This window comes from Podarcis vaucheri (assembly GCF_965113315.1).
Source record: "Podarcis vaucheri genome assembly, chromosome: 11".
Lineage (NCBI taxonomy): Eukaryota > Metazoa > Chordata > Lepidosauria > Squamata > Lacertidae > Podarcis > Podarcis vaucheri.
In genome coordinates this window covers 54,159,519-54,185,167 of record NC_138749.1, presented here as the reverse complement: position 1 = coordinate 54,185,167, position 25,649 = coordinate 54,159,519, and the positions used below count along the sequence as shown (strand labels likewise).

The window sequence follows — 25,649 nt, the reverse complement described above, 5'->3', positions numbered from 1 at the left end:
AACCAGCAACCTTTTAGAAGCAGTGAGCAGATTTTGAATTTTGAGAGAGTACTGAGGGTGCTCATCAGAAAATAGCTGCTCGGGGTGGCATAATGCAAAACAGCTGCCACAGACAGCATGGCATAGCACATGACCAACCCTGACAATCTTATGCTTACCATAGGAAGTTAGATATGTTCTAATTGTGGAGATCACACAATAATGGTTGCACCCACACACTGATTGTGTTAGTTGTCCTGAATTTGTTTAACATGGCGGGATTATTATGGAATTAATTGGGCTAAAGGAGGCTTTATCTTATCTGTAAATATGGTTATGATCAGTGCTTTTTTCCGAGAAAAACAGGTGCCGCTACTCACCATATTCCCCATCCTTACCATGCTACAATTCCCAGCACCTTTAGCAAACTACAGTTGCCAGGATTGTTGGGGAAATTGCTTAGTGTGGGTGTGACCTTCATTGCTCCTATTCCCCAACAGCAAGCCATGAACATAGTTTCTTGGGTACCTAAAAGAGTTTTCCTTATCCCCTCACCCCTTGTTTTACAAGCATATCTGTCAAGATGCTTCCTCTGCTTTCTGTTTGTGACACCTTGTAACCTGGACGTAATATTGTGTGTGTGTGCTGGGAGTTAGATTATGTGAAGAAAATGCAGGATTAGATTCCATCCATTGTAGAATCTAGGGGAATAGATCCAGGAAAGAGAAAAGGAAGAACATTTTTTGAAGAAGTTATTGATTACTTACTTTAAACCTGTGGTTGACTCACATATAGCTGTGGGCATCTTAACCAACTTATCGCCACTCACTGCCAGTAAAGTGAGCTTCGACATGTTGACCAAAGCTTGTGGAAGATAAGTAAGCTCGTTTTTTTGCAGGAGAAGAGTTTGTAATTCTTCCAGCCTTGGGAGATCAAAAAGAGTTCCATAGTTAAATGCATTAATACCATAGCTGATATGTTTGCTTATATACTAGCAAACGTCCTATTGATATGATAATCTGTATTTGCCAGGCCATGAGGAAATGAGAAGGTTTTCAGGAAATGCATGCACTCAGGAGAGCTGAAGAAAGCAGACCACTGGGAAGATGATTTGCAGAATGAAAGTAAAGGCACCCAGAAAACACCTGCCAAAGAGCAAGGCGGTTGTAGCAAAATTCCCACCCCTCATGAGAACGTCACTGAAATTTTCTTTCCCATTTGATAATTTCGGAATGCAATTTCGTTTCTCATTAACTGATGGAGAATGGTGTTTGCGTGAGAGTGTGTAGAAATGTCAGGCACAGCCTTAAGCTAAATACACTATAAACCAAGGATGTCGGTAGACTCAACTCCCACCATCCCGAACCATCATGTATGCTAGCTGGGCCTGATGGAAGCTGGAGTCAAACCACCTTTGGAGGGTCACAGGTTCCCCATCCCTGATATAAACCTCCTTCAGGCATGCAAAAGAACACAAGGACTGAAACTGGGAAGATTCTGGATGCCTTTAGAACCTCTCTGTTGAACTTCATGCTGAATATGTAAATGTTGGGTGAGGAGGGGAAATTGTGGGCAGGGCTGGTGGAGCCATGCCCCTGACCCAAGCTGAGCCTTCACACATTCTTTTTACCACCTGAAGATGGCTATAGAGTCTTAACCATAATTACTTTCCAAGCAGGACAGCAGACATGTGGCTTAGCTGCCACCAACCTTCCAGCTCATAGACCAGAATATTTGTGCACATCCAAGGTTTCAAAGCTTCCAATGCAAATGATAGTTAGATCAGTGGGGGCTGGTCTACAAGGGCAAATGAAGCACTGCCACACCAGCCTCTATCCACCCTCAGCCAGCCCCAAGGCACCTACCATCTTACTTGCTACCAGTTCATGGAGTGGCACTGCCTGCAGCTTCCTCCTTCTTAGGGCTCATCTACACTATATCCCATGCATAGAAAACATGCATCTGAGAGGCTTCCTTCTTGTCTGACACTTTTCAGGCATGGGTCTGAGCAGTTTTCCCTTTGCCCTGCCACTTTCCCCTGGAACACTTGCTCTTTAGTGCTAAATCAGAACAAATGGCAATCCACAGAAAAGCCAATTCAGCGCTAAAGATCAGGTTTCTCCAGTGGAAAGCAGTGGAGCAAATGAAGGTGTGGCTAAGTCCTTAGTCCTTAGTCTCAGTGTTCCACTTGCAGAATTCAGTAGTGGGGAGAATGGGGAAAGAACGAGAATCTGTTGTCTCCGCCTCTCCACTTAGAAAGCTAGCATGGTGTAGTGGTTAAGAGCGATAGATTCGTAATCTGGTGAACCGGGTTTGCTTTCCCGCTCCTCCACATGCAGCTGCTGGGTGACCTTGGGCTAGTCACACCTCTCTGAAGTCTCTCAGCCTCACTCAACTCACAGAATGTAGTTGTGGGGGAGGAAGGGAGAGGAGATTGTGAGCCACTTTGAGACTCCTTAAGGGGAGTGAAAGGTGGGATATCAAGTCCAAACTCTTTTTCTTCTCTTCTTACTGGTGGTCTACCTCCCTTTTGCTAATGGGTACCAGCCACCACTGAGTTAGACAAGCTCCCGATCCACGCCACCTCCAAATTTAGGCAGGATAGTCAGTCAATGCTTCGTTTGTTACAACCAAACTTAATTTCAAAGGCAATATAAAGGACTACCTGTCTATGTCTTGTGGGAGATCTTTGAGGTTGTTGCTGCTCATATCCAGCCACTGCAAACTCGACATCCGAAGCACACATATTGGAATTGAGGGGAAACTGTTTGCTGACACATCGACAAAGGTCACTTTTTTCAAGTTACTTAGCTGTAAAACAAACCAACAATTATGAAGAATTCAGTGAGGAAAGAATGCATTTAATTACGGAGCTTGGGGTTTTCATCTCCCCCAATATAAGCACAAAGAGGTATCTAAGAATTAAAATTGTATTGGTTTTATAAAACTAAACTTTACTCAGACCCACTGAAATGAATGAACCTGAAAACGTTAGATCCACTAATTCCAATAGGAGTGCTGTGGGTAAAACTTTATACCACCCTATGCATTCTTCCTGACTTTGCTTGTTGTTGTTGTTACTTAGTCGTTTAGTCGTGTCCGACTCTTTGTGACCCCATGGACCAGAGCACGTCAGGCACTTCTGTCTTCCACTGCCTCCCGCAGTTTGGTCAGACTCATGTTTGTAGCTTCAAGAACATTGTCCAACGATCTCGTCCTCTGTCGTCCCCTTTTCCCTGTGCCCTCCATCTTTCCCAACATCTGGGTCTTTTCCAGGGAGTCTTCTCTTCTCATGAGGTGGCCAAAGTATTGGAGTCTCAGCTTCAGGATCTGTTTCTTTCAGTGAGCACTCAGGGCTGATTTCCTTCAGAATGGAGAGGTTTGATCTTCTTGCAGTCCATGGGACTCTCAAGAGTCTCCTCCAGCACCATAATTCAAAAGCATCAATTCTTCGGCGATCAGCCTTCTTTATGGTCCAGCTCTCACTTCAAGCAATGCTAGAAACTTAAAATATTGCTCAGGCTACTGCTCTAAGGGTGCAATCCTATAATTAATACTCATTAGTAAGACCCATTTTCAATGGAATTAACTCCCCAGTAGGTGGGGAAAGATTGTAGCCTGGGTCTACAGTTCTGCACACATTCACTAGATGTTGACCACTCGGGGAACACTGAAGAAGATCAGAAACCTCCTTCCTTTTTTCTGGGATCCTCCAATCTTCTCCAGTCAATGGCAGCAGCTAGAGGAGAGATGCTTCACACAAGGCTGCCACCACCAGTAATCTGGGTTGGGCTTCCACTGCAAATATTTGAAAGTACAATTAGGAAGACTCAGATACAGGCACGCACATTTAAGCTTCACATGCCCCAGAGGGTAAAAAATGATAATTGCTCACTTGCATATATTAATTAAATGTGCTTCGCTTTCTCTTTCATGGAAATCAGTGGGACATAAAAGAGCCTAACTTTGCCTAGATCACACACATTATATTAAAATCAGTTAGGCTTGCTTTCAAGAAATGGATTAAGGATCAGAATGTTAATGTCCCCAGTTCTTTAGGAGACTGGCAAAGGATGATGCTTTGCTTTAATCTAACAGTTTTCCTGGAGAGCAAAAGATACCTGAAAGCCAAGAAATCAAATTAATCCTGTTTCCTAGAAAAGGCACAATAAAAGTAAACAAGCAGGGGAAATATGGGAAAGAATTTAAACAACATATTATTTTGCTTATGGGGTACAATCCATGAGCTCTTGTGGAAGAAACATCATAGCAATGTTGTGTGACATTGCTTTATTCGGCCTTGCATAACACCTGTATGACTCCAATATATTTAATTCAAAGAAGATCTTTGAGATAAACAGAAGTTGCCAGTAGCAATTCTTGCTAAATTTTAGCCTGTTTTCCAAGCATAGATAAAGGTAAAGGTACCCCTGACCATTGGGTCCAGTTGTGGGTGACTCTGGGGTTGCACACTCATCTCTCTCTATAGGCCAAGGAAGCCAGCGTTTGTCCGCTGTCGGAGCCAGCCGTTACAATGGTGCTTTTTTAGCATAAAATAGAGACACAGAAGCCAGCAATATTTCCATGGATGGAGGACAGCTCATTTCAGACTTCTCCTCTCCTCCAGTCCTTTTATTACCCTTTGTTCCTCTCCAGCCGCATGGCCGTTTTCCAATGTCTCACGTTACCTCACCCGGTCCTGGCTTTAACCCACCCACAAACCATTTAGGGTTACACTGCCCAGAGGGGGGGAACATAACTCCTTATAAGGTCAATACATTCCAATATGTTGTAAAGGTCAGAGTGCTGATCAGCCGAGGTCAGGGGGCACCCTGCAATATTACAAGCCTTTACCGTGGCTATGACTCCCACAGTCCGCAGACAGCTTCCAGGTCATGTGGCCAGCATGACTAAGCCACTTCTGGTGAACCAGAGCAGCGCACGGAAACGCCGTTTACCTTCCCGCCGGAGTGGTACCTATTTATCTACTTGCACTTTGACGTGCTTTCGAACTGCTAGGTTGGCAAGAGCAGGGACCAAGCAACAGGAGTTCACCCCGTCACGGGGATTCGAACCGCCGACCTTCTGATTGGCAAGCCCTAGGCTCTGTGGTTTAGACCACAGCGCCACCTGCGTCTTTTCCAAGCATAGGTGGTGCTGAAATCAGAGCTTCCTTTATGCAGCGATGTGCTTCTTCCAGCCCAAGTTGTGTACCCTGGGATGTCTTCTTACCCTCCCGGGTCACCAGATAATACTGCTAAATAATTAGATTGCAGAGGTCAGCCTTGCTCACCTACAGGAATCAGGGTACTATTTAAAAACAGATTTGCTGGAGTTTGAGAGCACTGCATTTCTTTTTAAATTAAAGTAATTGTTTCTAAATTTTAATGTGTGCATATAAATTTGCACTGTGCCCTTGTAAGCACAGATAATCATGGCAGCTCTTGAAAGGGCACTGGGCTTTGCAAGCCACCTATCAGTTGATCACCAGTTTGATTTCAAACCATGTGGGCAAAGGAAAACGGGTGACTTCATGTCATTATTATTTTATTTATTAGATTTATATACCGTCCTTCATCAAAAGATCTTGGGGTGATTCACAAGATCAGGTGATTGGCAGTAGGGTGATCCTTCCCACCATGGGCATAGCCAGGGATGGACAGGGGGATCGAACGTAATCCATTCCGGAACTCCATTTGACTTCCAAAATGTTAGGAAACCAAAGTGTGGCTTCTGATTGGCTGCAGGAAGCTCCTACAGCCAATCAGAAGCCACAGAAGTCAGACGTCTGGCTTCCAAAAATAGTTCGCAAACCGGAACGCTCACTTCTAGGTTTGTGGCGTTCGGGAGCCAAAACGTTCAAGAACGAAGCCGTTTGAAAACCAAGGTATGACTGTATAATTTTTTCTCTCAGTCACTAACTCTCATGAGCACTGAAATGATTTTGAAGGGCTGTGGGTGAGAGACCAGCAAGGTATTATTTTAACCTGAATGGAAAGTGTGGGATGTACAAACTGAGTGGTGGTGGTGATGATGATGATTTATTTATACCCTGCCCATCTGGCTGGGTTTCCCCAGCCACTCTGGGCGGCATCCAACAAAATATTAAAATACAATATTTGGTCAAACATTAAAAGCTTCTCTAAACAGGGCTGCCTTCAGATGTCTTCTAAAAGTCTGGTAGTTGCTTTTCTCTTTGACATCTGGTGGGAGGGCGTTCCACAGGGCAGGTGCCACTACCAAGAAGGCCCTCTTTCCTCTTCCTCAGGCAAGCAAACCAAGCTGTATACCAACCCAGTGTTATTCTAAATGTCTATTGCTACTTTTTTTTTTTACATATGTTTCCTTAACTAAGAAAAAACAACAAGCCTAATTTAAGGCTAAGATATGTGATACTGCTATTTGAAGAGTGTTCAACTTCCTCAGAGCTGTTGGTTTCGGGGCCTCAGGAACTTCTGGACTTTACCACCTTGTGAACCAAGTTAATTGGTGGCCCCTGTCCTCAAAGCTGGTCATCAAACTTATATCACATGGTACATGTCAGCTGCATCCCATTGCTGACAGAGGGGGAGAGCTTGGAGAGACAGGAGGAGGTAATTAGGCAGGAATGCGGAACGAGGGAGGAGCAGCCAGGTTGCAGTAGAAGTCTGAGCTCCGAGAACAAGGAGAAGGAAGGGAAGAGTTCCAGGGAGAAGACACAGACTGACAGTTTAAGCTCGGACTCAGAGGGGGGGCACAGGAAATAGCCTATCCCAAGATGCATAGGCTCGCAAGAATTAATGAGAGGCATGAACAGGAAAGGAAGTGTATGTGGGGCTTTAAAAGTGGGAAGAGGAAGGGCAGAACTCATACTCGGCAACAGCTAAATTGGAAGCAGATGCTGAGTGACTGAGCTTCAGAGTGATTTGTGTTTTGAGCAATAAGCCAGAGTTAATTGTTTTCTTGCTTCTGTGGGAGAGACCCAACCATTACAGTACACAGCATGGATGGGAACCTGTGGCCAGTGTGGTGTAGTGGTTAAGAGTGGTAGATTCGTAATCTGGGGAACCAGGTTTGTGTCTCCGCTCCTCCACATGCAGCTGCTGGGTGACCTTGGGCTAGTCACACTTCTCTGAAGTCTCTCAGCCCCACTCACCTCACAGAGTGTTTGTTGTGGGGGAGGAAGGGAAAGGAGAATGTTAGCCGCTTTGAGACTCCTTCGGGTAGTGATAAAGCGGGGTATCAAATCCAAACTATTTTTTCAAGTGTTGTTGGAGTTTAGCAGTTCCCATCATCTCTGGCCATTGGCCATATTGGTTGAAGGTGATGGGAAATGGAGACTACAGGTTCCATACAGAAAGTGCTCTATGGACCAATAGCACACAAGTAACATTTGCAACCATTTCTGGAACCACAGCAATATTTCAAAGTGTACCTGTGTGCCAGTGGATCACATGCTACTCGCTCCATGCATTCAGATTACTGGGAGCAGTTCTTACGCAGAAAGAAAACAACCAAAGATGATGGTATATAAATCAACCCTTGAAAATATTGGGATAAGACTGAGAAAGAAGAGCTTGCTTATGCCATTTTGATTATCCTGCATTAACTCTTGTCTTTATGAGCAACAGGTCCAAATTACCAACGATAGGTACGGCACTGATTTTAACAAAAAACGAAATAAAATCACCCATAATTGCTAGGTCGGTGAAGCTGTGTCATGAACTCTGAATATCGAACTGGAAAAGCAAGCAAGCAGTAAGAGACTTCTGTTGTTTTTTTTTTATAATAATTTTTATTAATTTTCCAACATATATAAAACAAAAAGTAAAACAAAACAATGCAAAACATACAAACAAATAAACACGTATAATTTCTTAAACTTATTTTCATTCGCCTTATTTCCCGGACTTCCCCATACCTCCCTTTTTCTGCATCCTTATGTTAACCCTTTCTCAGCAACCCTTAGTTCAATTAATTCACTCAATTTCATTTTACATTCTTTAAAGTTATGATTTACAGCTGCAAATCTCTATTTCTTATAACCATAACATCTCAGCCATCATCAATCTTACAACAGTCTTTAAGATATTTTTTGAATTTCTTCCAATCTTCTTCCACCGTCTCATTCCCCTGGTCACGGATTCTGCCGGTCATCTCTGCCATTCCCATATACTCGATCACCTTCGCTTGCCATTCTTCCAGAGTGGGTAGCTGCTGTGTCTTCCAATACTTTGCCAGAAGAATTCTTGCCGCTGTAGTAGCATACATAAAGAATGTTCTGTCTTTCCTTGACACCAATTGGCCCACCATGCCCAAGAGAAAGGCCTCTGTTTTTTTCAAAAATGTCCATTTAAGGACTTTTTTAATTTCATTATAGATCATTTCCCAGTAGGCCTTTACCTTCGGGCAGGTCCACCAAAGGTGATAAAAGGTCCCTTCAGTCTCATTACATTTCCAACACTTATTACTGGGCAGATGGTAAATTTTTGCAAGTTTGACTGGGGTCATGTACCACCTATAAATCATGTTCATTATATTCTCTCTCAATGCGTTACAAGCTGTAAACTTAATACCTGTATTCCATAACTGTTCCCAGTCATCAAACATTATGTCATGACCTATATCTTGTGCCCATTTGATCATTGCTGGTTTTACCGTTTCATCTTGTGTATTCCACCTCAGCAGCAAGTTATACATTCTTGATAAATTCTTAGTATTGGGTTCTAACAATTCTGTTTCTAATTTCGACCTCTCCATCTGAAAACCTATTTTCCTGTCCTGTTTAAATACCTCGTTTATCTGATGGTAATGCAACCAGTATCGTACTTTGGACTTTAATTTGTCAAAGCTCTGCAGTTTAACTCTTTCACCATCTTGTTCTAAAATTTCACAATACTTTGGCCATTTGGACTCCATATTTAGTTTTTTTATCTCTTTAGCCTCCATAGGTGATAACCACCTGGGTGTTTTACTTTCCAGTAAATCCTTATATCTTATCCAAACATTATACAGTGCTTTCCTAACAATATGGTTTTTAAAGCCTTTATGCAGTTTTACCTTGTCATACCATATGTATGCATGCCAACCAAATCTATTGTCATACCCTTCCAGATCCAAAATGTCTGTATTTTCAAGAAGTAGCCATTGTTTCAACCAGCAAAAAGCTGCCAATTCGTAGTAAAGTCTCAAGTCCGGCAGGGCAAAACCCCCTCTATCTTTTGCGTCAGTTAAAATCTTAAAGTTTATTCTGGGCTTTTTGCCCTGCCAGACAAATCTTGATATATCTTTTTGCCACCTCTTGAAACAATCCATCTTATCCAAGATCTGGAGAGTCTGGAATAAAAACAACATTCTAGGCAATACATTCATCTTAATAACAGCAATTCGGCCTAACAAGGAAAGTCTCAACCTTGACCATATTTCTAAATCTTTCTTCACCTCTGACCAACATTTATCATAATTGTCTTTAAATAGGTTTGCATTTTTAGAAGTCAAGTTCACACCCAGGTATTTCACCTTTTTTGTTATTGTTAAACCAGTTTCACTCTGAAACTTCTCTTTTTCTGCCATTGTTAGATTTTTCTCTAACACTTTGGTTTTTTGCATATTCAGTTTGAATCCTGCTACTTGACCAAATTTCTCAATTAGTTCTAAAACTCTTTTAGTACTAGTCTCTGGCTGTTGCAAAGTCAGTACCAAATCATCTGCAAATGCCCTTAATTTATAGTCTTTAGCTCCGAGCTGAATGCCTTTGACCAATTGGTCCCCTCTAATCATGTTCAGCAAGACCTCCAGGACTGTTATAAAAAGTAAGGGTGATATTGGGCATCCCTGTCGTGTACCTTTTTCTATAGGAATCTCTTCCGTTACCACATTGTTAACAATCAACTTAGCTTTTTGCTTAGAGTATATAGCACCTATACCGTTTTCAAATCCTTGGCCTACCCCCATCCCTTGGAGATTCTTCTTCATGAAGGTCCAGCAAATGTTATCAAAGGCTTTCTCCGCATCCACAAAAATTATCACTGCTTTTCTATTAATATTTACTTCCAACAACTCTAAAATGTCTATAATATTCCTTACATTGTCTGACATATGTCTCCCTGGGAGAAAGCCTGTTTGGTCCTTATGAATCTCCTGCACCAAAACTCTCTTTAGTCTTTTTGCTAAAATGTCTGCAAAAATTTTGTAATCCACATTGAGTAATGATATAGGGCGGTAGTTTTTAACCTGATTCTTTTCAGTCTCTGTTTTCGGTATAAGTGAAATAAAAGCTTCTTTCCACGATTCGGGTGCCTTTTTCCCTTCCAGAATTTCATTACAAACTTCCTTCAATGGTTGTATTATCCATTCCTTCAATGCCTTGTAGTATTTAGCAGTCAAACCATCTGGTCCTGGAGATTTTCCCAATTTCATCTTCTGGATGGCATCCTCTATTTCTTGTCCTGTTATTTTCTCATTCAAAATCCTTTTACTTTGATCTGAGATCTTTGGTAGTCCGTACTTTTTAATAAATTCTTCCATTTCTTGCTCATTAACCGGCCCTTGTGCATATAGTTTCCTAAAAAAACTTTGGAAACAGTTATTTATCTCATTTGGTTTGTGGATAATTTTTCCTTCCATTTCCAGACTTGTCACAGTATTCAATTTTTGTCTCTTTTTCAGTTGCCATGACAGGAGTTTCCCACATTTGTCTGCCGATTCAAATGTTCTTTGTCTCATTTGCTTTATCTTCCATTCTATCTCTTGATTCATCAGTTCCATATATTGTGTCTGATAATACTTTATTTCTCTCAAAATCTCATGAGACTTTGGTTTGGACCTCAATTTCTTTTCGGCTTCTTTTATCTTTTCCAAAAGTTTTTCTTTTCTCTCATTCTGTTTTTTCCTCTTTATGGAGTTTTGTTGTATTAGGAAACCTCGCATCACGGCCTTGCTAGCGTCCCAGATTGTTCTTTTTTCCACATCAGTTCTCAAATTTATCTCAAAGTAATCTTTCAATGCTTTTTGGGCCTTCTTGTAGATCTCTTCATCTCTAAATAGGGTATCATTCATCCTCCATCTGAAGGTTCCAGTTGTTGTTAATTTCATCTCTATCTTCACTGCATTGTGGTCAGAGCAAGTCTTTGGACAGATTTCTGCTTTTTTTATCTTCGGTGCCATGCAACTAGTTACCCAAATTTGATCAATCCTTGTCCAGGTCATTTTTGCATCAGAGAAAAAAGTTCCCTCCCTCTCCAGAGGGTTCTTTACTCTCCAAATGTCAATCAAGTCCAGTGTTTCAGTCATCTCAAAGAAAGTCTTTGGAAGTCTTCCATCATTGGAGATTGTTTGTCTCTGTGCCTTATCCATGTTAGTGGAGACAACACCATTCATGTCTCCCATCATTATAATTTTAAAGTCCAGATAGTCCATTAAAGTCTCATGCAACTTCTTGAAAAATTCCGCCTTCCCCTCATTTGGTGCATATATTCCCAATATCATAATTTTTTCCCCTTGAACTTGTATTTCTATTGCTAAATATCTTCCTTGTTCGTCTTTAAAAATCATTTTAGGAGCCAATTTTTCTTTTGCATAAATCACGACGCCTCTTTTTTTGACTTTATCTGATGAAATGAATTCTTGTCCAAGCCTCTTATTTACAGGTAATTTCCTATGTGTCCTGATCACATGGGTTTCTTGTAGGCATATTAGGTCCAATTGCTCTCTTTTCAAAATATGAAAGACTTGGCGTCTCTTCCTGGGGAGGTTAAGGCCATTACAATTCCAGCTGAGAAGTTGCAGAGACATCTTGGTACTATGTACCTACTCCTCCAACTGCTCCAAGTTTTTGTTCCTCCTCTGATGGTAGTAAAAGTCCAAATGAGAGATTTGCTATGTCTGTCGGTTCTTTCTCTCCTGTTGTGTCTATTGTTCCTTTCTGTAGGTCCTCCTGATTTCTTTCCAAAAACAGCTCCTTGTCTTGAATTGTTTTTATTTTAATCTTCCTTCCTTTGTAGTTAAAGGACAGTCCTTGTGGGAACTCCCACCTGAAAGGTATACTGTTCCTCTTCAGAAGATAAACCAGATCTTTGTAGAAGGCCCTTACCTCCAAAATATATTTTGGGATGTCTTTGAAGATCTGGACTTGATAATTCTGAATTACAAGAGCCTTTTGGTAATGTAGATTTAGTATTTTGTCTCTTTCTTCTTTAGATCTCAGTGTAATCAGACAATCCCTAGGCTTCTTGCCTTGCCTTCTGCCCAACCGGAAGGCCGTTGTTATTTCAAATTCTTCCTCCTGAAATTCGTCCTGCCAAAATTCCAAGATATTTTCTGTGAGGAATTCTACCAGACTGTCCTTCTCCTCCTCTGGAACTGATCTTAATTTAAGATTTTTCTCCTTTCTCTGAAGTTCCCACAGAGACAAAGTTGCGTCATGTTCATTCACCTTTTTTGTAATTGGTGCAAGCTCCCTCTTAGTTTCTTCTGCTGTATCTTTTGCACTTTGAGCGATCTTTCTTGTTTCAGAATTTTCTTGAATAAGTTTATTTATAGAGTCTGTATTAGAGGCTACGCTTGCCGTGTTCAAGTCCAATCTTGTTGTCAGATCATTCAATTTTTTTGTATTCTCCGCTGACTGTTTTGTCAGTGCTTCCAAAGACTGGTTTATTTTGAGCAATGCCTGTGTCATTGACTCCATAGATGCAGTTGGTACTTTTTCCTGTCCAGCTGGTGTTGTGCCTTGCATCGAACCCCTTTTCTTTTGAATTTGCTGAGTTTGTTTTGCTTTGGATCTAGTTGTTATCTCATCTGGTTGGCTACTCATGTCCTCAAGGTCAGTTCTCACAGGAAAGACTTGGAAGTGGAAAATTCCACTCTTTCCCTCTCAGAGTAGCAAATTTTCTTTAAGTCCTCTAGAGGGAGCATTTAATTGTATCCAGTTTAAACAGTCAGAGACACATAAGGCAGAGAACAAAGAATCCAAAGAACAGAGTCCAACAATCCACAGACAAACACTTATTACAGTTTCAGTATCCTCAAATGTTGACAAAGTAACTCCATTAAAGTCTTATAACTTTGTTTCAGTCAAAACCCCAACTTTATATCCAGTTTAAGTTGACAGTTCAGTTGCCCGGTGCCTTGCTCCGGCAGCCCGACTCAGGGTTTTGACAGTGGAAGAGCACTTTCCCTCCGCTCCTTCAGGCAGGTTTGTAAATTTCCAATCTCACTCCCCCCCTTCTCCTGCTTACTGGAGGGAAGTTTAAGTCCGATGTCAGGTTTTAACACTTAAAGGTGCCTTCGTTTAAATGCAGCTTTGTTCTTTCGTTGCTTTATTTACATGCAGTCCGGGGAGGCAGACTTCCTTACTTTATGCCTTTCCCGTTTTCAGCCAAATTTTCAAATTCAACTTTTAATGTCCCATTCCGTCTGTCAATCTTACTCACGGGTTTTGTAGTCCAATTTCAGTTTCAGGAAGGAATCGGCGCTCTCTGTTCAATGGCGACGCGGCTTCACTCCGCAGGCTGGGTGACGACTCTCAGCACCGCGCTCACACCCGATGCCGCTCCGTAGCCTTTAAAAAGGCTCTTTCACAGTACCGGGGGGCGCAAAAGGTGCCTGCCGAGTCTCCTTGTTCACAGGCTTCAGCACCTGTGATTTTAGGGGTCCCCCGCTCGCCGTAGCGGGTCAGACCCGAACTTGCGGAGCAGTCCTCCCTCGGAGCTCGAGGTAAGGACCGCCATTAAACACTGGCGCCGACCGGAAGTCCGCAGTAAGAGACTTCTGGTAGCAAGATGGCCACAGAGATATTTCAAGCTGAATGCCAAACGGCAGAAAAGGACTTTATCAGCAGCAAAGGTATATAAAGGTCAAGCAGATGTCAGTGGACCAGTTGCCACCTCCTCCCCTGTAAGAAGATCCCTGTTTTCCTATCTCAAAAAGACCTGGTCAGTCATGATGTCCTTCAGAAGCTGCCAAGTATTTCAGCATCCTAGGCCAACTGCTAGACTGCAAAAAAATTATGTAATGTGAATATGAAGGTGTAACAATGTGAATAATATTTCATGACTAATAAGGCACTCACTAAATAGACAGGGTGTACATGGGAAATATAATGGATAATTGACTGATTGGTCTGAATGATTACTCAGGGGTCTCCTCCCCCCTTTTTGTCATCACAGCCCCATGAGGCAGGTTAGCCTGGAAGGGAGTAATAAGCTTTGTCACCCTGTAAGCTTTATGGCTGAGATTTATGGATTTGAAATTGAAACCCTGGTGGTGTTAGTCTGATACTAGTGTCCCTCTCCCACAATAGCTGTTTTCTGGAATAGTCCCAGAGGTGGGAGCAGAATCACTGGAACACAGTGCCACCGCAATAAAGGGGATCTGTAAGTACAGTCATACCTCAGGTTACAGACAGTTCAGGTTGCACATTTTCGGGTTGTGCACCACGCCGAACCCAGAAGTACCAGAATGGGTTACTTCCGGGTTTCGGTGTTTTGCGCATGCACAGAAGCGCGAAATTGCACTTTGCACATAAGCGCTAAATTGTGACCCGTGTGTGCGCAGATACAGCACTGCTTGTTGCGAATGCTGCGGATTGCAAATGTGCATCCCGCACCGATCATGTTCACAACCCGAGAATCCACTGTATCAGTGCTGGTTCCTGTTTCTTTCTCTCTGGTACTCAAAATCTTTTCTTGCTTCACAATGTATTTTGATGCTTCTCTTCTACACCTTTTAAGTAATCTCCGTTGCAGAGCATGGAATTATTTGGGTGCCAATGACACCATTTCTATAAGCAACTTCACCTCAAGTCTGAGGTTTTCTGGATTAGCAACATGGAATGCACTGCAACAGCTTGTCAGTTAGTGCTGGGAAATGAAATACAAATAGGTATGAGAAGAAGGGGAAGATTGTTGGAATGGCACAGAGTTGGAGAGTTGGAATGGACCACAAGGATCTTCTAGTCCAACCTGGAATCTTTTGCCCAAAGTGGGGCATAAAGTGGTACCTCGGGTTACAGATGCTTCAGGTTACAGACTCCACAACCCCAGAAATAGTACCTCGGGTTAAGAACTTTGCTTCAGGATGAGAACAGAAATCGTGCTCCGGCAGCAGCAGGAGGCCCCATTAGCTAAAGTGGTGCTTCAGGTTAAGAACAGTTTCAGGTTAAGAACGGACCTCCGGAACGAATTAAGTACTTAACCCGAAGTAACATTGTACTTTGTTCCAAAACCAGTAGCATTCTTATATTGTGTTTTTCCTTTGTAGTTCTGAAGGAGGGGTAGCCTTAAGGTCCATATATTATCCCTCTGAGCTTCCTCTGTCACCAAAGCAGTTCAATGGCTTTAGATGATGCTGGACTTTTGCCACACCCTATTTATTTATTTATTGATTTATTAAATTATTTGATTTTACAAGTATAGAATTATAACTAAACAACCATATACATCCACATTTAAAGATTCCTCTGAATCTCTCACCTTCCCCTCCATGAGTCTTATTATTAACCTTTTCTACTGCATCTTTTTCAGTTATCCATACTTTATATAATTCCATTATCTCCATAGTACTTGCTACATTATAAGTGTTATTGCAATCCTGCTTATAGTGGTCTCTAAGGTAAATTATCATTTCCCCCCATTCTTTGTTAAAGTTTTGGTCTTCTTGGTCCCTGAGCTTTCTGGTCAGTTTTGCCATTTCAGCATAGTCCAACAATTTAATTTGCCATTCTCCTCGGTAGGGACTTTATCTTCTTTCCATCTCTGGGCTAATAACATCCAGGCGGCTGTCATCGCATACATAAAAAGTCTTTTCTGCTCCCCTGGAATATCTGCACCTATAATTCCTAATAAAAAAGCCTCTGGTTTTTTTGTTGTTGTTTTGCAAAAGTTAATTTAAACATTCTTTTCATCTCATGATATATCATTTCCCAGAATGCTTTTATTACCTTACAAGACCACCACACATGATAAAAGGTGACTTCCTTTTCTTTACATTTCCAATAGATATTTGTACCTGTCTTATATTTTTTTGCTAACTTACTTGGAGTCAGATGTCACCCCCTAACTTTTTACTCATAGGGCATATGAGCAAGGCCAGGATTCATTGTGTACGCCCTCTCTGGGTCTAAGCCAGTCTCCAGAGCCTCCTCCCCTGCTCCTCAACATCTCTGCTGTTGCTTTACAAATGTAAAGAAACTGAAGGTACATTCTTTCACCTTTAGTGGACGTGCCCAAGGATTAAGACTTTCTGGGAGATGATATATAATGAACTAAAAAAGGTATTTAAATATACCTTCCCGAAGAAACCAGAGGCTTTTCTCCTGGGCATGGTCGGCCAATTGGTGCTAAAGAAGGATAGAACTTTTTTTATGTACGCTACAACAGCAGCAAGAATACTTGTGATGGCCTGGGATTCCGATTCGGAGGATGAAACAGAGGAATCCCAGCCTGCACAGGAGTCCCCGCCTCCAGGGCCGGCTGAACTGGGGCAAGGCATAGATGCTGAGGAGCCTGCACCTGTGGCAGTGCATCAGGAGCTGGCCCCAGGTGAAGCCCTTCTGGCCCCAGAGGGGCTTGATGACTCAGTGGCCACAGGTGAGCCTCCTCCAGGGCCCAGTAACCCTTCGGCCTCTCCTGATCTGCAGAGGCTTAGGGCAGAGAGGCGAAGGGAACTGGTTGCCCCCAGGAGGAGTGCTCGCCTTAAGGCCAGAGGAGGCGGGGCTCCTGGGGGTCGGGACCGCCCCTGACCTTAGAAGAGGATAAAAGCCCAGTCAGGCCGGCCCCAGGTTGCGGGAGCAACGTCGTTGTTGGCTTCGGACCTTCCTGTGTTCTTGATCCCTGCTCGGCTTCCTGTTCCTGACTATCCAGTACTCCTGTTCCCTGCTCGGCCTCCTGTTCCGACCATCCGGCGTTCCTGTTACCGGCTCAGCCTTCTGTTCCAGCGTTCCTGTTCCCCGCCCGGCTCTCTGCATCGGACCTCGCCCCTCTTCGTGTGGACTCTGCTACACTCACGGTACCTTACCCCCGGGACCAGCACAGTTTGCTCCCGCCACACCCGCACTCCCCCTTCGTAGGGGTGCGTTCGGGAGGAGCCAGAGGCCATGGCTGACCAGGCGGCTGCACTGGTGACTTTGGCCCAGGAGAACCAGGCCTTGACTCACACCGTGCAGCAGCTCAGTGACGCGGTTGTGGCACTTCAGCAACGCTTGGAAGCCCTACCGGCTCCTGGGGCCGACGCCCCAGCGCCTGGCAAGTACCCAGTGGCTTTACCTGAGAAATTTGATGGAGCCCCGGCCAGCTTTCCCATGTTCCTGGCCCAGGCCAAGCTGTATATTCAGGGGCGAGCCCGGAACTTCCCTGACGACCGCACCAAGGTGCACTTTTTGATTAGTTTGTTAAAGGACCAGGCGGCCAAGTGGGCGTTGCCGCTACTCAGGCAAGACTCCCCCTTGCTGGCAGACTATGCGGGGTTTTGCAGTCGTTTGGAGGCCGCGTTCGGCAACCCCCAGAAAGGGAGTCAAGCCAACTGGGCGATTCGGCGTTTGAAACAGGGCAAGTCCACGGTGGCCGCATATACCACGGAGTTCCGGCTGTTGGCACAGGACTTGACCTGGAATGATTCGGCACTGCGGGACCAGTATCTCGAAGGGCTTTCGGACGAGGTACTGGATCAGTTGGCCACAATGGAACGCCCCACCATGTTAGACACTCTCATTCAACGGAGTCTACAAATAGACGACCGGTTGGAGGATCGTCGTCAGGCCCGGGGTCGCCGACACTCCCAGTTCACGGCACCAGCGTTTTCCGGCAGCCCCACGGTCACGACTGATTTAACGGAGGAGCCTATGCAGCTCGGGGCAGTGCGGCCACGCCTTTCCCCCGCAGAGAGGGCGCGGCGTCGGGAGGGAAATCTCTGTCTTTACTGTGGCGGAAGTGGACACTTCGCTCGGTCTTGCCCTGAGAAACGCCAGCCGCAGGGAAACCGCCAACCCCAGTAGCTGATGGCCCTAGCTACCGGGGGTCCCAAACCGCGCAGAATGGGCCTGCACCAATGGACTTGCAACATCTTATGGTTTCGGTACGTTTATACCCTCCAGGTGGGCCCTGGATCCACACCCATGCTTTGGTAGATTCAGGGGCAACCCGCTCCTATATGGATGCTGCTTTTGCCGCCCATCATCAGGTGCCACTTCGGAACAAGCCAGTACCGGTCCAGGTGGAAGCGATTGACGGACGACTTCTGTGTTCAGGTGCCGTTACTCAGGAGACCCAGCCCCTGGTCCTGTGTTTCCAGCAGCACCGGGAGTTGCGAACTTTGGACATTGCCTCTATGCCCCGCTTCCCCCTGGTGCTCGGGATGGACTGGCTGGAAGCCCACAACGTTCAGATTGACTGGGTCAAACGGACCGTGCACTTCCCAGACCCATGTTCCCATGCTCAATCTGGGACGCTGGCGGCCGCGCCCTCAGAGGAGGTAGCACCCACGCTCCCAGCCGTGTATCAGGACTACCAGGACGTGTTCGAGGGGCAGACCAGCTGCCGCCGCATCGGCCTTTTGACTGCGGCATAGACCTCCAACCCGGAGCGCCTTTACCAGTGAGTCCCTTATATTCTCTAACAGAGCCAGAGCGTGAGGCTTTGCAGGACTTCTTGCGCAAGAACCTGGAGCGTGGGTTCATTAGGCCTTCCACCTCACCTACCGCGGCACCAGTGCTTTTCGTTAAGAAGAAATGTGGGGAACTCCACCCTTGCCATGATTACCGAGCCCTGAACAAAATTACCGTCCCAGATCGGTACCCCTTGCCCCTTATCTCGGAGCTGCTGGAGCGGGTGCAAGGGGCACAGGTGTTCACCAAGCTGGACCTCCGGGGGGCCTACAACTTGATTCGGATCCGAGCCGGGGATGAGTGGAAGACAGCGTTTGGGACCCGGTACAGGCAGTTCGAATATTTGGTTATGCCGTTTGGTTTGTGCAACGCGCCTGCTGTGTTCCAACGCTACATCAACCACGTGTTTCAGGACTTGTTAGACAAGTACGTGGTGGTGTATTTGGATGACATACTGATTTACTCCCGTGACCCGGCTCGCCATGAGGGACATGTCCGGACCGTGCTGCAACGCTTGCGTGAGCACCGTTTGTACGCAAAGCTCAGCAAGTGCGAGTTCCATCAGCGGACTGTGGACTTCCTTGGTCACCGGCTCTCCCCGGATGGGGTGCAAATGGACCCGGGGAAGGTGACAGCGGTTCAAGAATGGGCGGCACCCCGGAACCGCAAGGACCTACAACGTTTCCTGGGGTTCGCCAATTACTACCGGACCTTCATCGCTGATTATGCTCATCGCACCACCCCGTTGACCCGGCTACTGCGCCCAAAGACGCCGTTTTCCTGGGACAAGGAGGCAGAGGAGGCGTTTCAGGGGTTGAAGGCCTGTTTCCAGAGGGCACCAATCTTACAACATCCTGACCCCTCTGGACCCTTTGTGGTGGAGACCGACGCCTCCAGTACGGCTCTCGGTGCCGTCTTGTCTCAACAGATTGGTCCTGAAGCGCCACTCTTACCCTGTGCCTTCTATTCCCGCCAGCTCCTACCAGCGGAGCGTAACTATACTGTGTGGGAGCGGGAACTACTGGCCATCAAGGTAGCCTTTGAGGTCTGGTGCCATCATCTTGAGGGGGCACGACATCCGGTGGAGGTGAGAACCGACCACCGGAACCTGGAGTACCTCCAGACCACCCGCAAGCTGAACCAAAGACAGATCCGGTGGGCGTTGTTCTTTTCCCGGTTCCAGTTTCGGATCCGCTACATCTCTAGCTCTCAGAATCAGAAGGCGGATGCCCTGTCCCGGAAACCTGAAGACAACGCAGACACGGTACAGCAAGCAGAACCCACCACGATCCTACCTCCGGCTGCATTCCTGGCCACCCAGGAGGCGCAGCCACTGCAGGTTCGGGTGCGGGAACAGCAGCGGGTCGACGCTTGGGCCCAGGATCGTCTCCGGGAGTTGGCTGAAGGGTCCAACCCACAGTATCCGGGGCTGGTCCTGCATCAGGGCCTTCTGCTGCACCACGGTCGGCTGTACGTCCCGCCAGGGCCACTACGGCTGGAGGTTCTCCGGATGGCCCATGATGCCCCAGCAGTGGGGCACTTTGGACGGTATCGGACCACCCATCTGGTCAGTCGTGAATTTTGGTGGCCCCGCCTGAAGGCTGACGTGGCTCGCTACGTTGCTGGTTGTGATGTCTGTCGCCGCGCCAAGGGTTCTACCGGGCGACCCCCCGGCCTACTTCAGCCATTGCCAGTTCCACCGCGCCCTTGGCACACAGTTTCGTTGGACTTTGTAGTGGACTTACCCTCGTCTCGTGGCTGTACCTGCCTTCTGGTTTTCTCCGACCATTTCACCAAGATGGTACACTGCGCTCCCTGTCCATCTGTACCCACAGCCAAGGAAACTGCTCAGCTGTACCTTCAGCATGTCTTCCGCCTGCATGGACTACCTGAGCGCGTGGTGTCCGACCGGGGAGTTCAGTTCACATCCCGGTTCTGGCGAGCATTACACCAGACCCTCGGGACAGAGGTCTGCCTCTCGTCAGCCTACCACCCACAGACCGATGGCCAGACGGAATGGGCGAACGCGGTGCTGGAGCAGTACCTCCGGTGTTACTGCAGCTACCAGCAGGATGACTGGGTCGACCACCTGGCATTGGCAGAGTTCGCCTATAACAACGCGGTGAATGCGTCCACCCAGCAGACCCCGTTCCAGGCCAGTTATGGTTATCATCCACGGCTGTTTCCAGAGGTGTTGAGGTTGGAACTTAACGGGTTAAGTTCTTCCCATGATGCCACACCATTCTGACGTCAATTTTGGAAGCTTGGGAGGAGCTTGGGAAGAGTATGCCAGTCCCACTCGGTACTTTGTGGGGAAAGGATGCAGTTTTGTCATGGCTGCAAATAGTCCTGGAAATTCCTGAGAAATGTTGGAATAAAAGCTGTAAATAGACAAACCTGGACTGTGTGTGTTTGTCTGGAAGCCAAGCTACATGACAGTTTTACACCGCTGTGTAATCTCTGCTACGGCGTGACTGAGAGATCGGAGCAGAGCGTGCGGCAGGAGAAGTGTGCCGGGCAGTAAAGAGCTAATTGAGGATCGTAAATCAATTAGCGGGAGTCGCGCCAGATCAAACAAACTGGACAGGTTATGGGTACCCTAAATCACCTATCGTAAAACTGTCACGGAAGAGCTGCCGGGAGCTGAGAAATCTGCGGTGTCTAGCAGAGGAGCACAGGAGCCAGAAGAGCTTGTGAGTAAAGCTTGTGGGCACCTGGGAAGAACGGGAGACTATGGACAGAAAGCCTGTTGAAAAAAGGCTGCTTAGAGCTGAGAGCTGTGCCTAGCGTTTGAAGGCAAGCTGGTGTCGATGCCTGAAACAGCTTTGAGTCCTGCCTGAAGTGGTGAGGCAGTCGATCTCAGCTGGGAGCTGACCTGCTAGACCGGGAGCTGGAGAGCGGCTGTTTGTTTACGTGAGTACGCTGGGCCCCGGGGGAAGATGGCAGATGGCCAGGAGGTGATTCAAGCTCCGTTTGAACAGCTTGAGGAACTCACCGCCCAAGCGTGGAATACCTGGGCAAGATGGGTGAGAGCGTGGTTTATAGCCACGGAGGTTTGGGACATTTCCCAGAGGGAACCAGTGCAACTGGTGGACAGAGATGCAGGAAAGCTGAAGTCTGTTTCTCTGGAGGAGAAGATGCAGAGGGAGAAAGCTATGAGAGCTGAGGTCTGCATGTTGAGAGCAGGTGTTCATGCAAATTTGCAACATCACCTGGATGGCGTTGAATCTGCGTGTGAGGCCTGGAGTGTGCTGAAACGTCTGTGTGAAGGCTCAGCAGGAGGCCTAGGGCAGATGGAAGCTGAAAGCCTAGAGATGGCTGGAGCCCCTGTTCCTGATGATTTAGCCTCAAGGAGTGCTAGTGAGCAAGTCGGGGGGGCGGAAAGTTCCAAAGGCAAGTTTGAAAAGTTTTCCACTGAATCTGCTGGAATGGAGCGGCAGTTCAGGGGGGGCGGATCTGGCAAGGAGTGCTTTTCCGGAAGAAGGAGAAGGAGGGCCAGGCCAGCTGGGAGGAGCCCCAGGCAGTGTTTTTCCACTGGATTTCGTCGGTGCTACGTGTGTGGATCTCACGGTCATTTCAAAAGAGACTGCCCACAGAGAGCAGCTGCACAGGAAGGCTTCAAGGACACCTTCCATGGAAATCAGTCGGGTTTCCATGGGAACCAGTCTGGAAGGGGAGGTCAGCGTGGGAACGCAAGAGAAGGACGAGGAAAACAACGTCAGGAGACTTATCAAATCACGGCTAGTCTGGCGTTGGCTGAAGACAGCCGTGGGACAAGCCAAAAGCTAAGTTTTGTTATTGACTCTGCAGCTAATCGCAATTTGATTCCAGAGACACCTGCTGTCGAGAGGTGGAACTGCACGGCAATTCCTGCCGGGAAAACTGTACTGTTTGCAAATGGACAGAAAAGAAATATGACTAATGCTGTAAATTTGCATTTTTGTATTTTACAGGAAACGTTGGAGTGTTGTACTGTTCCTGGGATGCAACACTGTCTTTTATCTGTGCCTTATTTACTGAAAAAGGGATTTACGGTTTGTTTTCAGGGTGATGTGTGCACAATCTCCAAAGGAGGGAGGATGCTTGCCAAGGTTAAAAAGGGGCAGAATGATCTCTTCATTCTTAAAACGTCTCTGGAGGGTGGTGGGAAGGTTGAGAAAGCACAAGCACTGCGTGCTACAATTCCCAATCATGATTCATGCGTACATGCTTGGCATACACGTACAGCTCATAGTTCTCTTGAAGAACTACAGGTGCTGCCAGAAGTTTCCAATGGTTGTAAGATCTCAGAATGTGGACATGCTGTAAGTTGTGAAACTTGCAAACTGGCAAAGGTAAAAGGATGCAGTTATCCAAAGGTTGAAAGGATAACAACAAGGCCTTTTGAACTGATTCACATAGATTTGTGGGGTCCTATAAAGGAACCAAGTCTGGGAGGGTCAAGGTTTCTGCTCTCGATGCAGGAGGATTTTACGCAGAATTCCTGGACTCACGGTCTCAAATCCAAGGATGATGCAGCACAGCTAATCAAAAGATGGATTGAGGGGGTGGAACAAAGGTTTTCCACCAAAGTGCAAGCTGTCACAAGTGACAGAGGAGCTGAGTTTACAGGTTCTGCTTTGCAGAAGTACTTTCACAAGAAAGGGATACGTCACACAGTGACTTCACCCAATGAGAGGGGAGTGTCAGAGCTCAAATGTCAGGCTCTGGTTAAAACTGCACAGGTGTTGCTGGAAGACTCTGGGTTACCTCCAAGGTTTTGGCTGGAGGCAATCAAGTATGTAAGCTTCACCTGGAATCGCACCTACAATTCCATGGTAGGGGACACACCGTTTGGGTTGTTGCATGGCAGGAAACCCCAGATTCATTTTTTGCGTATGTTCGGGTCACGTGCGTCTGTGCCGGTACCTGCTGCTTTGCAGGGGCCAGATGGATCCAAGTTCCGAAAAATGATCTTCTGTGGGTATGAGCCAACAGCAAGTGCATGGAGGTTTGCATTTCCATCAGGTGATCAGAGTAAGTTACTGATCAGTAAACACGCTGAGTTCTATGAGCAGGATAAAAAGACACAAGCTGCTGTCAAGCGTGATGTTCTTTCAGAGTGTCTCTCTGATTCAGAACAGGAAGATTATGAGGGGGAGGAAGAAGAAGCTGAGTCTGATGATGACGATCAGGTAACTGACCAAAGTCAGGAACAGGAGGAGGTATCGGTAGTTTCTCCACAAGGTGTAAGGAGAACACCCAAAAGCGAGCCCAGTTCCCCTGTGAGTGTAATGGAGAGGATTCGAAAACGTTTTAAGTCAGAGGGGGAATCCCGTGATGCTGAGGACACATTTCCTGGTGGCAGTGAGTCAGAGGTAACATCTGAGTTTATGCCCAGAAGGTCTAGTCGCACAACAAAGGGCATTCCACCTGAAAGATACCAGGCAACATGTGCGTGGGCGAGATTCGCACAGTGTGATTCTGGGAGTGTTGAAAGGGTTCAACAGGTGCCTGGGAAAGATGCTGGGAAGGAGCACAAGGCAAAGGGTAAGGTGTTGAGCTCAAAAAGGTCTTGTCAGAAGGTGCAGCAAGGGGGGGTGTTGAGGTTGGAACTTAACGGGTTAAGTTCTTCCCATGATGCCACACCATTCTGACGTCAATTTTGGAAGCTTGGGAGGAGCTTGGGAAGAGTATGCCAGTCCCACTCGGTACTTTGTGGGGAAAGGATGCAGTTTTGTCATGGCTGCAAATAGTCCTGGAAATTCCTGAGAAATGTTGGAATAAAAGCTGTAAATAGACAAACCTGGACTGTGTGTGTTTGTCTGGAAGCCAAGCTACATGACAGTTTTACACCGCTGTGTAATCTCTGCTACGGCGTGACTGAGAGATCGGAGCAGAGCGTGCGGCAGGAGAAGTGTGCCGGGCAGTAAAGAGCTAATTGAGGATCGTAAATCAATTAGCGGGAGTCGCGCCAGATCAAACAAACTGGACACTGCCGGCATCCGCGGTCCCGGCAGTGACGGAGTGGCTTCAAGAGCTCCAGTCCCAGCAACAGCTTTTGGTGGAGCAACTGCACCAGGCCAAGGAAGCGTACAAAGCCCAGGCCGACCGTCACCGCCAGGTGGGGCCGGAACTTCGCGTCGGTGACCTGGTTTGGCTCTCCACTCGCCATCTCCACCCCTCTCGACCTTCGCGGAAGTTGGACGCCCGCTTCACCGGCCCGTTCCCTATCGTAGACCAAGTCTCTCCTGTGGCATTCCGTCTCCGGTTACCCGCAACCCTGAAGGTTCACCCGGTCTTCCACAGGTCCCTTTTGAGTCCGGTGGCCCCACCCGACGAGTTCCACCCGAACCGTCCCCGACCACAGCCAGTGTTGGTTCGGGGAGAGCCTGAGTACGAGGTGGAACGCATCCTGGACTCCCGATACCGCAGGGGAAAGCTGCAGTATCTCATTGACTGGAAGGGGTACGGACCGGAGGACCGTTCCTGGAAACCAGCGGCCAACGTTCACGCACCTGCCTGCCTCCGAGAGTTCCATGCGACGTACCCCGGCAAGCCGGGTCCGGACCCTCGGTTGAGGGGGGGGCCTGGGAGGGGGGGATGGTGTGATGGCCTGGGATTCCGATTCGGAGGATGAAACAGAGGAATCCCAGCCTGCACAGGAGTCCCCGCCTCCAGGGCCGGCTGAACTGGGGCAAGGCATAGATGCTGAGGAGCCTGCACCTGTGGCAGTGCATCAGGAGCTGGCCCCAGGTGAAGCCCTTCTGGCCCCAGAGGGGCTTGATGACTCAGTGGCCACAGGTGAGCCTCCTCCAGGGCCCAGTAACCCTTCAGCCTCTCCTGATCTGCAGAGGCTTAGGGCAGAGAGGCGAAGGGAACTGGTTGCCCCCAGGAGGAGTGCTCGCCTTAAGGCCAGAGGAGACGGGGCTCCTGGGGGTCGGGACCGCCCCTGACCTTAGAAGAGGATAAAAGCCCAGTCAGGCCGGCCCCAGGTTGCGGGAGCAACGTCGTTGTTGGCTACGGACCTTCCTGTGTTCTTGATCCCTGCTCGGCTTCCTGTTCCTGACTATCCAGTACTCCTGTTCCCTGCTCGGCCTCCTGTTCCCGACCA

At 47.0% G+C, this 25,649-nt stretch overlaps 1 protein-coding gene across 2 annotated transcripts in view; it reads right to left on the bottom strand.

Moving 5' to 3' along the window:
• The window catches only part of LRRC2 (leucine rich repeat containing 2), a 100,247-nt gene that overhangs the window by 9,749 nt on the left and 64,849 nt on the right, over positions 1–25,649 (bottom strand). For both annotated transcript variants that reach the window (XM_082241650.1, XM_082241649.1), the window contains exons 6-7: positions 2,645–2,790; positions 747–902 (exon numbers count right to left, since the gene is read on the bottom strand). In XM_082241650.1, coding sequence (XP_082097776.1) covers positions 747–902; positions 2,645–2,790 — 302 coding nt within the window. The remainder of the gene's footprint in view (positions 1–746; positions 903–2,644; positions 2,791–25,649) is intronic.